General features: G+C 40.3%; 1 protein-coding gene across 4 annotated transcripts; it reads left to right on the plus strand.

The window, feature by feature from the left end:
• Nucleotides 1–3478: 3478 nt before the first annotated feature.
• On the plus strand, nt 3479–11411 carry LOC113015166 (uncharacterized). Of its 4 annotated transcripts, none has more exons than XR_003271065.1 (3): nt 3479–8962; nt 10524–10860; nt 10963–11411. XR_003271065.1 is itself a non-coding variant. In XM_026157101.1 (2 exons), the coding sequence occupies exons 1-2, from the start codon at nt 3794–3796 to the stop codon at nt 10542–10544; spliced, it is 5190 nt and encodes a 1729-aa protein (XP_026012886.1). In that variant the 5' UTR covers nt 3479–3793; the 3' UTR covers nt 10545–11411. The 4 variants fall into 4 exon arrangements, 1 of the variants encoding a protein (XP_026012886.1); XR_003271064.1 differs by having other exon boundaries at nt 10524–10640; nt 10757–11411; XM_026157101.1 differs by having other exon boundaries at nt 10524–11411.
• The last annotated feature ends 433 nt before the right edge of the window (nt 11412–11844 follow it).

An 11844-nucleotide genomic window follows, 5' to 3' on the forward strand; every position in this document is an offset into this window, starting at 1 on the left:
GCTACAATGCTAATGCTAGCTATAGTGCTAACACTAGCCTTAGCAGTTGTTAATTGTCAAAAAGAGTATTCCTGTGATAGTTATTGGCAGTCGGTGAGACAAAAGTAACAAATGAGCTTCATTATTGCCATTGTGGCTCAGTTTTAACAGTAAGAGTGCTAACGCTAGTAGCATTGCTAACGCTAGCTGCAATGCTAACGCTAGCTGCAATGCTAACGCTAGCTGCAATGCTAACACTAACTGAAGTGCTAATGCTAGCCGGAATGCTAGCGCTAGCAGCAATGCTAAGGCTAGTAACAGTCTAACAGTAGCCTTACATAAGTGGCAATACTTCAGGTAATTAGTTTGAATTATAAAATGACTGCTGTGTCAGCTGGTGTGCTATATTACTCTACAATTACCCTGCTGACTATAAGTTCAGTGTATTATGGTGTGTCGGTTTTGTATTTCTGTTAGTCTGATAATACTGTACAGACAACTAACATATTATTTCTCGTCTTACACTTTCAGGAACTTGACTGACATCTGTGCTTTGCCTGGTAGGTGTGCACATATTGTAAGAGAAGTAGACCAACATAAAAAAAATAATCGGAATAATATAAACTGTAAAGTGATGGGTTCAAAGTTTTTGCTAGACCTTTTAAACACAATTTTATAACAAATACATATATGTACAGCTTAACAATTGGGCTAAAATATTTTTTTTCGTACATTTTTGTAGTCACACTACATGTGATTAGTTAATGATTCACTCAATCATATTTGTATTTAAAAATATTATTGCTGAATTTAATTAAATATTTATTATTTTAAAAAGTGCCCAATTATGCAACTTTTTGCACATGGCAGCCGACAACAGTTTAGCTTGAATATTTGTTTTGTCCTTTTTCAGTAGTCACAATTAGTTCATACAATTACCATGTGATATTATTTTAATAAAATTATTATATTTTTCTTGTTTTTTTGTTCACAGTGTGAAGAAGAAGAAGAAGAAGGACCAGATCTCCAGTCTTCTCTCTTACATCCCAACCCCCAAACCCCTCTGTCCTCTGTCTTGCTCCACCTGTTGTCTCTGCCTTCTTTCCATCTGTATTTCACTCTGTGGTTTGTGAGAAATTTTGCCAAACCAACAATCCTTTTGCGGTTTGATTTCAAAGCCGTGTCTCTCCTGCTCTGTCTGTTCTCTCTGCTAAATTTTCTCTCTACCTGTTTTTCACTCTTGGCTTGCTGCTGAAAAACGCCAAGCCAACAAAACAATAAAGAGTGCATATTTTGCCTCAACCTATGAACAAACTGAACAAACAAAGAAAAATCTGCGGTTTGATTTCCAAGCCGTGTCTCTCCTGCTCTGCCTGTTCTCTCTTCTAAATTTTCTCTCTACCTGTTTTTCACTCTTGGCTTGCTGCTGAAAAACGCCAAGCCATTAAAGCAATAAAGAGTGCATATATTGCCTCTACCTGAGAACAAACTGAACAACAAAGAAAACTAATTCACGGTTTGATTGTGATTTCCCAGCCGTGTCTCTCCTGCTCTGCCTGTTCTCTCTTCTAAATTTTCTCTCTACCTGTTTTTCACTCTTGGCTTGCTGCTGAAAAATGCCAAGCCAATAAAGAGAGTGCATAATATTCTCTTGACTGAAGAACAAACTGTCAAACGAAAGACAACTGTTTAAGACAAATAAAAACTGAAATATAAAGACAAAGACAACATCTCCTGGTGTGTGCCACTCTTATTTTATAAACATATTTTCTAAAGACTAAGAAACACTTGCAGGTGTGTGAAAATGCCAAGGAAGCAGAAAAAGTCACAAGCTGCAAAACAACGCTGGAAGAAGTTCCATGAGTTTCACAAAGTACCAATATGTGAACAGGCTGAGTTTGATTTTCCTCAGAGCTCTGCAGAAGACAGTGTGTCTACAAAGACCAATGCTGATGGTGTCAAACAGGCAGGTCAACATGTTCCTGCACATGTACAACAGGTATCCTATGCAGATGCTGTAAAGAGTGGACTGCAGCATGAATTTAATGAACAACATGAGGTGTCAAGTGCTCCACAGGTGGGTTATGCTGATTTTGTGAAAAGAGGCCGTCACAGTGATGTGGTAGGACGATCTCATGCAGAAAGAGTGAACCTTGAAAATCAACCATCTGTTACACAGGTCTGTGCATCTCACAGCCAGGCTCATCCCAAGTATGGAGACTCCAGAAACAAGCAGTGCACATGTAACTCACTCACATTTCTTGCTTTCCTTCATGAGAATGAAAACATGTCTACAGTTGACCTTAATCTGGTCTTGGATAAAGGTGATATGATGTACAAAGAGGCCAAGAAAAGATTTCCTAAAAATATTCATTTGGCAACCGATGAGCTGCCAGACAAAGTTGATGCTCGCTGGTCTATGTATGATGTCGACATGACACAGCCTTCCCGGTATGGGACATTTGAAGAACCTCCAGAGGAAGCAGTAGATACCTTTCTCAGCTTAGAAGCAGGACTGAGCTGCCTGTTGTCAGATGTGCAGTATGCCTTACTGATTATGAGTGGATTGTGTATAGCAGTGTTCAGATCCACATCAAGCAAATATGGTTTCTTTGATCCACACTCCAGAACAGCCAGTGGTCTTCCTCTACTACTACAGTCACGTAATCGTGGTACAGCAGTGATGCTGAAATTCACACTCCTCAGTGACATGATTAAGAGGATCCAAGATTCTTATGAAATGATGGAGATATCACCTTCTTGTAACTATGAACTGAAGCCTGTGCAGTTCTACAGTATGAGCACAGTCAACCTGAGTGATACTATCACAGACACAGTCTGCAGACCAACAGCTGCCACTGCTGTGGCACCTACTCACTCTGATACAACTGTTGATGAAGCAAACTCCTCTTCTCCAAGGAGAAACACAACCACTGATCTGACTGAGAACATCTTTTTTCAAATGTCCATTTGTACGCCACTGGTGGAACAAAAAGAAGACCATATGACTCAGTTCACATCATATGAAGATCAGAATGAACCTCCTAATATACCAACTGAAGAACTATGCAGTGAATTAAGTTTCCTTCCATCAAGTGATGCTTTTTCATGTCAATCAAATGCTGCCATAACAAATGTTGCTGCCTGTGACCTTTCTGATATAGTTTTACAAAAAGTGAAAAAAGTTAATAAACAACAAAGGCAAAAAATGAAAAGAAGATTAATGGCATCAGAGAAACCCAGAAATCAGAGAAAAGAAAACCAAAAAAGGAAAGAACGACAAAAGTATGCTTCAAACAAAGAGTACAAAGAAAAGAAAAAATCTTGCACAAGCAAGGCATATAAAAACAATCCTGAAGTCAGACAAAAACAACAACAGTATATGAAAAGACGTTACTGTGAAAATGATGAATTCAGACAGAAACAACAGCAATATATTAGAAGACGTTACTGTGAAAATGATGAATTCAGACAGAAACAACAGCAATATATTAGAAGACGTTACTGTGAAAATGATGAATTCAGAAAGAAACAAAAACAATATGTTAAAAAACGTTTTTCTGAGAATGCTACAGTTAGAAAGAAACAACAACAATATATTAAAAGACGTTACTGTGAGAACGATGAATTCAGAAAGAAACAACAACAATATATTAAAAGACGCTACTGTGACAATGCTGAATTTAGACAAAAACAAAAAAACTATATCACTAAAAGGTATCAAGAGAGCCCAGATTTCAGAGAGAGACAGAGATCTCGAGTGACTCAGCGTTATGCACGTGATAACGCATTCAGAGTAAGACACAAACAACTAATGAAACAACTAATGCGAGACAGGTATCAAAGTAATCTTGCCTTCAGGATTATGCACAATATGAGATGTGCAATGAAAATAAAAAGGAAATACAGATGGGTGAACAGACAAACCCAAGAGAGTGACAACAGTGTGATTAACGAGGCCATATCTGTGTTCAAATCACAAATCAAAGTTGGACCATCATACCCATGTACTGTATGTTTCAAGGCTTCATTTCCAAACCAAGTACGACCCTGCACAAGGTCAAAGTATGTCAAAAACCCACATGTGGTTGCAACATGTTTGACTGGAAGATTTGTTCATGTTTGTGATGAAAACTGCAGAAATGAGCAGTGCAATGTTCCCGATGAGAGAAAGAGAGAGTGGATTTGTCACACCTGCCACGATCATCTTAAAAATGGATCCATGCCAGCACTTGCTGTTGCCAATAAGTTGGATCTTGCTGATATTCCAGCTGAACTGTCTGATCTCAACATACTGGAGAGACATCTCATAGCCAAGTGCATACCATTTGCCAAGATCATTCCTCTTCCCAAAGGCAGACAAAGAGCAATTAGAGGAAATGTGGTCTGTGTCCCATCAGAGGTACAGGAAACTGTTGAAACACTACCTCGATTGAGAATTAATTCTCAGGTCATGAGAGTAAAATTGAAGAGACGCTTGTCTTACAAAGGTCATCAGCTGTTTCAGACTGTAAGCTGGTCTAAACTTGTGCAAGCACTGCATAAACTCAAGCAGATTCATCCACAGTATAAGGATGTGAGCATCAGAGATGATGCTGAGCTGTGTGATCCAACTCTTCCTGATGAAGATGATGAGGATGATGATGATGAAAACATGAATGAGGACGATTATGATGAGGCTGATTTAATGGAAATTGACAGCTGTGAGAAAAATGCACTGAGTGAAGCACAAAATATAAATGAACAGGACATTGACATGTTACCCTGTGATGGTGAACAATCGCATGAACAGATGAGAGATGATTCAGAGCAAGCAGATGGACTGACTAATGGTGGTTTTGCACTCGAGTCCTGTTTGCAGCCCCCTGATGTGGCTGAGGAGATATTATGTTTCAGTGAAGGAATCTACTCTGTTGCTCCTGCAGAGAGAAACAATCCAATAAGTTTTTTCAAAACACCTAAACTGGAGGCCATGGCCTTCCCTGTGCAGTTTCCTACAGGCCAAAACACACTTGATGAAAGAAGGCTGATCAAAGTATCCCCCAGTGGGTATTTCAAATCAAGACTTTTCTGCATTGATGATCGTTTTGCCAAAGACACAAACTATTTATTCTTTGCACAGTTTGTGACTGAAATACACTTGGCTACATCCAGCATGACAGTACAGTTAAGGAAGGCAAAGCCTCTGACCAGAGATGGTAGAAAAATAACCTCAGGCATGTTACAAGATAAACATGAGGTGGAGAAACTGGTGCGAAATAAAGATGCAGTGAGATTCATGCAGCCTCTGAGAGGAACCCCAGCCTATTGGGAGAAAACAACAAGAGATCTTTTTGCCATGATCAGACAGTTGGGAACTCCCACGTTCTTTTGCACATTTTCAGCTGCTGAAATGCGCTGGCCTGAAGTGATCGAGGCAATAACAAGGCAGCAAGGTGAACAAGTGAATTTTGAAGGACTCGACTGGTCAGCAAAGTGTGACATCCTGAGAAGCAATCCTGTCACAACAATGCGCATGTTTGACAAGAGAGTTGAAGCATTATTCAGAGATTTACTCTTATCTCCCGCAGAGCCACTTGGCAAAGTCATTGACTACTTTTACAGAGTTGAGTTTCAGCACAGAGGAAGCCCACACATACACTGCCTCCTGTGGGTAGAAGGTGCTCCTGTGTTTGAGGAGGATGATGAGCAAACTGTTCTTGATTTTATAAACAAATACATCACAGCTCAGCTGCCTGATCCACATAAACAACCTGAACTGTACAAAAAAGTAACAGAAGTGCAAAAACACAGTAAGAACCACACAAAGACGTGCTTTAGGAGTTTAAGCTCCGGGTGCCGTTTTGGTTTTCCCAAACCACCCTGCAATGAGACAATGATCACAAGACCCAGTGAGGATGATGCACTGGAAGTAGAAACGGCAAAGAACAAGCTCAGACCACTGAACCAGCTGCTGAATGAACCTGAAACTGCTTCCATGAGTTTAGAGCAGCTCTTGGAAAGATGCAAGTTGACACATGCAGAATATGAGAGATACCTGAATAAAATGAACATGAGGAGTACGATCATACTAAAGCGTGATCCAAAAGACTCTTGGATAAACGGCTATAATCCACATCTGCTTGAAGCCTGGAACAGTAATATCGACATAAGCTTTGTTTTAGATGCTTTTGGTGCTGCAAATTATTTAATGAAATATATATCAAAAAAAGAGGGCGGGCTATCTGAGTACCTGAAAACTGTCATTGAGAACTCCCATAAGGACAGTGTAAATGAGTGCGATGAAATGAGAGCCGTCATGCAGGCATATTCAAAGAAGCGAGAGATCAGTGCACAGGAGTGTGTTGCTCGTGCATGTGGTCTTCACATGAAGCAATGCTCACGTGCTGTAATATTCATTCCAACTGATGATAATCCTGTGAAAATGAGTCGTCCCCTGTCAGTTCTGGACAACACAACACCTGAGTCTTCCAATGTTTGGATGACATCTTTGAATGACAAATACAAAGCCAGACCTGAAACACCAGAGTATGAGGAGATGTGCATGGCAGACTTTGCTGCTACTTGCAGGATTGTCTATGGCCAACAGAAAAAAGGTAAAGATGTTTTGCCCCTTCTCAATGAGATGGGGTTTGTGCAAAGGCGCAAAAACAATAAGCCTGCTATCATCAGATTTCACCGCTGCTCACAAGAAAAACATCCAGAGCAATATTACGGAAGACTGCTTAAACTGTACCTTCCTCATCGTTCAGACCACGAACTGAAAACACCATCGTTGCCAACCTATCAGGCTTTCTATGGTGCTGGCTGTGTACAGCTACCAGGTACTGACCGTCTTGAGTACGTGCAACACATTGTCAAAAGAAACAGAGAAAAATATGAGAAAAACAGTGAGGAGATCGAGAGCGCTGTTGAGGAATATGAGCAGAACAGAGGTGTGACTGACGAATGGTGTAATCTGGCACCTGAATCAGATCTCGTAAGGTTGCCACTTGTTGAACAAGAAAGAGAGCGAGACAATGAAAATGAACAGGAAGATGTGCCCGACTACAGCCGTCAGGCTGATGCTTCAACAGAAGTCAGAGCCATCAGGGAACCCCCTGCTATTGATCCCACATTGTTACGTCAGATGTTTCAGAATCTGAACAAGAAGCAAGCCTGCATATTTTATGCAGTTAGAGACTGGTGCATTAAAAGAGTCTGTGCTCTAAATCCAGAGCAGTTTTTCTTTTATATTAATGGTGGTGCTGGAACAGGAAAATCACATCTTATCAAATGCATCTACTCAGAAGCATCTAAGATACTGAGCAAAGTGCCCAGATATGCAGACGACGTTGACATATCAAAACCCACTGTCCTGTTAACTGCTTTCACTGGGACTGCAGCTTTTAACATTTCTGGAACAACACTGCATTCTCTTCTCAAGCTGCCTAGAAGCTTAAAACCTCCCATTCAGGGACTTGGCAATCAGCTGGATGAAGTCAGATCAGAACTTTTGAATGCTGAAATAATCGTCATTGACGAAGTGTCTATGGTGTCAAGACATCTGTTTGCATATGTAGATGCAAGACTCAAACAGATCAAAGGGACTCGGAGACCCTTTGGAGGCATGTCAGTCATTGCTGTCGGAGACTTCTATCAGCTACCCCCAGTGCGACAGTCTAAACCTCTCTGTGTGCACGACCCGTCTGAGATCGACCTGTGGCGGGAGCATTTTCAGATGATCACTCTGACTGAGATTATGCGTCAGAAAGATGATGTTGTCTTTGCAGAGATGCTGAACAGAATTCGTGTGAAAGGAAAGTTGGATGAGCTTTGCGAAGCAGATCGAGATTTGTTGTTACAGGCCATAACTGAACCAGCCCATTGTCCAACTGATGCGTTGCACATTTTTGCAACTAATAAAGAAGTGGATGCACACAACTCTGCAACACTGGCTCTGCTCCACACTCATATCATTGACATCCATGCAGATGATTATAGAAAAGATCCTAGAACTGGCAGAATGGCACTTCAAGACAGACCATTGAAAGGAGGTAAAAACGAGTTACCAGACACACTGAAAGTTGCAGAAGGAGCTCGTGTCATGCTCACCAGAAACATTGACATACAAAATGGTTTGGTTAATGGAGCTTTTGGAATACTACTTAGAGTAGTTCACTCTGAAAACGACCAACACATCATCAAGCTTGGACTTAAAATGGATAATGAGACATCTGGAAAGAATAACCGCACACCAGCAGACGACATGGTGTACATTGAGAGAGCAGAGGAGAATCTGAAGCAGAAAGGAGTGGTACGAAGACAGTTCCCAGTGAAGCTGGCCTTTGCATGTACAATACATAAGGTACAGGGTATGACAACTACATCAGCTGTTGTCTCTCTTAAGAGCATTTTTGAGCCCGGCATGGCCTACGTAGCTGTCAGTAGAGTGACGTCTCTCAGTGGACTGTATCTTCTTGATATGGAGGAGAAAAAAATATTCACCAACCCAGAAATCACTGCAGCGCTTGAGAACATGAGACAAGCCAACCTTGATGACATGATGCCTCTTCTACACGTGAGGCAAACACTGAGCAGGTCAGAGGTTTTCACCATTGTTCATCATAATACAGAGGGACTGCCAGCTCACATTAATGACATCAAAAGTCACCATGAATTGTGTCTAGCAGATGTTTTGTGCCTAACAGAAACACACCTGCGGGGCTCTTTTGTCGCAGAGAGTCTCCACTTGGAAAATTACAATTTGTTCAAACGCAACAGACACCTGTCCTACACAAACTTTCCCCAGATGGCAAACAGAAGTGGTGGTGGAGTTGCTGTTTATGTGAAAAGTGACATTCAAGTGCATGAAAAACAGTACATCCATAATGTAACTGACCTTGAATTTCTGGCTTTAAAGGTTGAAGCACCAGTCAGTGCTCTGATTGCAGTTGTATACAGACCTCCAGACTACACTCTGAGGCCATTCCTGAAAAACCTGGTAAGCCTATTAGACTCATTGGAGATCATGGACTGTCATCCCATCATAGTTTGTGGTGATTTTAATGAGAATGTTTTATCCAGTGCAAACAAACCAATCCTGGAGCTGTTTGAGTCTAGGGGATACGCACAGGTCATCACTGCCCCTACCACAGAGAAGAACACACTGCTTGACCTAATTTTCATTTCTCAGTCAGATCGATGTCTCCATTCTGGAGTCATGAAGACATACCATAGTTACCATGACCCAGTATACTGTGTATTGTCCTGTGATGATTCATGATCTAGATCTTTGAATACAGTAAGTAATTTCTATATTTTTGAATGACTTAAGAAAGTAGAGCGATATTTAAAAGTTGACGCTCTGCATTGCAGTATAATGTTTGAATTGTTTACATAAAATACAATTACATGAATTAAGTAATGATATCAGTAAAAGATGACAATTTTATTTATTACAGAAAATCTAAAATTCACTAACAGTAACCTATAAATGTCAGAAAAATCAAATATAGCAGTTTGAAACGAACAGTGTAGGCATATCCTCTCTGCAGCCAGGCTTCAACATCCTGCCAGGCTGCCCCAGTCTCACTGTGGCTGGGAGGGAGGGAGGGTGGACCAGAGGATTGCCTACACAACACATAAATGTTCAACAGCTTCTTCATTGTTTCTGAGAGAACAATAATGACTAAAGGTTGCTTTTTAAAAAAAACAAACAAACAAACAAACAAACCTAATTACAGCAATAATGACAGTTAAGCCACTTTATGTGTGCCTCTATTTTGAAATAATATTTACAAAAATATTATTATTTTGGTTTGTTATAAACTTTAAACTTTTTCAAAAGTACACAATTATATTTTTGGACAAATTTTTCTATGAAACATAAATTTTTATGAGCTTTTATCATGTTTCTGGCCAGTGCAATCATCAGGGTGGGTCTGGGTTGATAACTGCACATTTCTGGCCAGAAATGTTTCAGCAGTGTTACATATGTAGTGCATATGTTACACTTGCTTTCTGTTACCAGCTGATACCCTACATTTGTATAGACATTTGATGGTGTGAGGTTGGGGAGTTGAGTGGGAGGGGGGGGGGGGGGGGGGGGTACGGTGGGAGTTGAGGGGGGGGGGTTTCCTTTCCTGTTAGGTTTCCTTTGTTTTTCTTTTTTTTTCTTTTTAAGAGAGACACAGTCCTCCTGTGTCTTCTCCAATCTTCACATGTAAAATCCAACAATGTGAAGCACATAGCAGCCAGAAACTGTAATGCCACAGATCAGAGAAACTTCATCATCACCATCTTCATCGCCATACGATCAGAGCGTGAGACTTCACATCTGGAGCACAGGAGAGATTCTGTGATAAGTCTTCCTTCTAGCTTGTCCCACAAGCAGTCGGTGAGATTTACTAACAACAAAAAGGGTTAATGACATTATTTCCATGAAAACATGTATTCATTCCTTGTGAAGTGTTTAAATTGTGTTTTCACTTGACCTTAGGAGTGTTAGAGTGTATTGTAATGTCTGTACTCAGGTGTTTCCCTCTGTGATCCATCCCCTTCAGAGCCGAGACACTCAGGACTGAACAGACTGCACAGTTTCTGTGACTGAGCCTCCAAAACACCTTCTTTGAAACCACTCATGATAGAAGGGCTTCATATTTGCAGCAGCACTACTACAGGTATTCAGTTTATTACAGGATGTGTTTGTTTCTTAGGACCAGCTCTGAGTGCACACTACCTAACATATACACCTTTCTGTTTATTACAAACCAACTACTCTGGATCATACGGCCAGTTGGCAGGAATGTTGCTGCAGGAAAACATCCCTGGAGATCACCATCATTGTCAGACTGACTGTGCCTCCTCTGTGCAGTGTCAAGATCCTCCCTAAATGAGTGTGTAAGTTAACATTTTCATTATTTTATTCCCTTTGACAAGACAAGTATCACTGATATTTACATTTACAACTACATATTCCTGTTTTCTGCTCTTCTTTTAAAGTCCTCAGCTATCCTGCTTCTGTGCTGCTTGCCACACATCAAACACTGGCCGGATGACAGGGAGGATCCACTCTGAAGTCACTGGACATGATGAGGATCATATGGGACTTTATAGTTTCACAGAAACGTTGTGCTCTGTGATTACAGGTTTTAAATGGACATAATGACTGCCTCTCTCTGATCAACAGGCTAAAGGATTGTTTTCATTGTTAGTGCTCTGTACAATGTATGCTTATTTAATATTTCATCACAGAGCAAACCTTTATTTATTTAACATATTTTTATTTTGTTTTAATGTTGAATTAACTGTGGGGATTTTTTTAAGTGGGCACTCGGGATGTCATATGACCAGAAATGTGGTAACTGGTATTCAACAGTATGGAAGAAAAAATCTGCTAAGAACAAAACACACACAAAACCCCCCAAGAAAATTCAAATTCATTCCATGTAATCCAATCTAAAACATTTTAAACTGCTGAACAGCAACACAAACAGTGTTAAAAAACAGTGTTAACAGAATGATTATGATGATTTTGTACCAAAGTTTCAGGTCACATGGCACACCTAGTGTGTAGTGTGGGGTATCAGCTGGTAAGTATAGGGTTTTTTTCATATTTGTGTACTTAGAGTTTAGATAGATAAAGCCTTGTGTATAATAATTAGTCATAACCACAACTCAAAGTCAGGGACTAACTAATTTTGGGACTTTGTGTCTGAGCCCAGGTTAAAACACTGTGTAAAAAAGCATTTAGTGGCATGGCTGAACAATGCTGTATTGATACTTATTTATCCATGTTCACAAAAAGGACTAATGTGTTTATTTGATTATTTGCACATGTTAAACTGTGTCACCACCTTAGGCTTTCATTTGAGTTTACTCAAA

The sequence above is a fragment of the Astatotilapia calliptera genome, chromosome 22, assembly GCF_900246225.1.
Source record: "Astatotilapia calliptera chromosome 22, fAstCal1.2, whole genome shotgun sequence".
NCBI lineage: Eukaryota > Metazoa > Chordata > Actinopteri > Cichliformes > Cichlidae > Astatotilapia > Astatotilapia calliptera.

Excerpts from the sequence above, each read along its gene's own strand:
- LOC113015166 (XM_026157101.1), top strand. The coding sequence starts at position 3,794 with ATGAAACAACTAATGCGAGACAGGTATCAAAGTAATCTTGCCTTCAGG. Across the intron at positions 8,963-10,523 it reads GGCCATTCCTGAAAAACCTG|AGCCGAGACACTCAGGACTG; the intron begins GTAAGCCTATTA and ends CATCCCCTTCAG.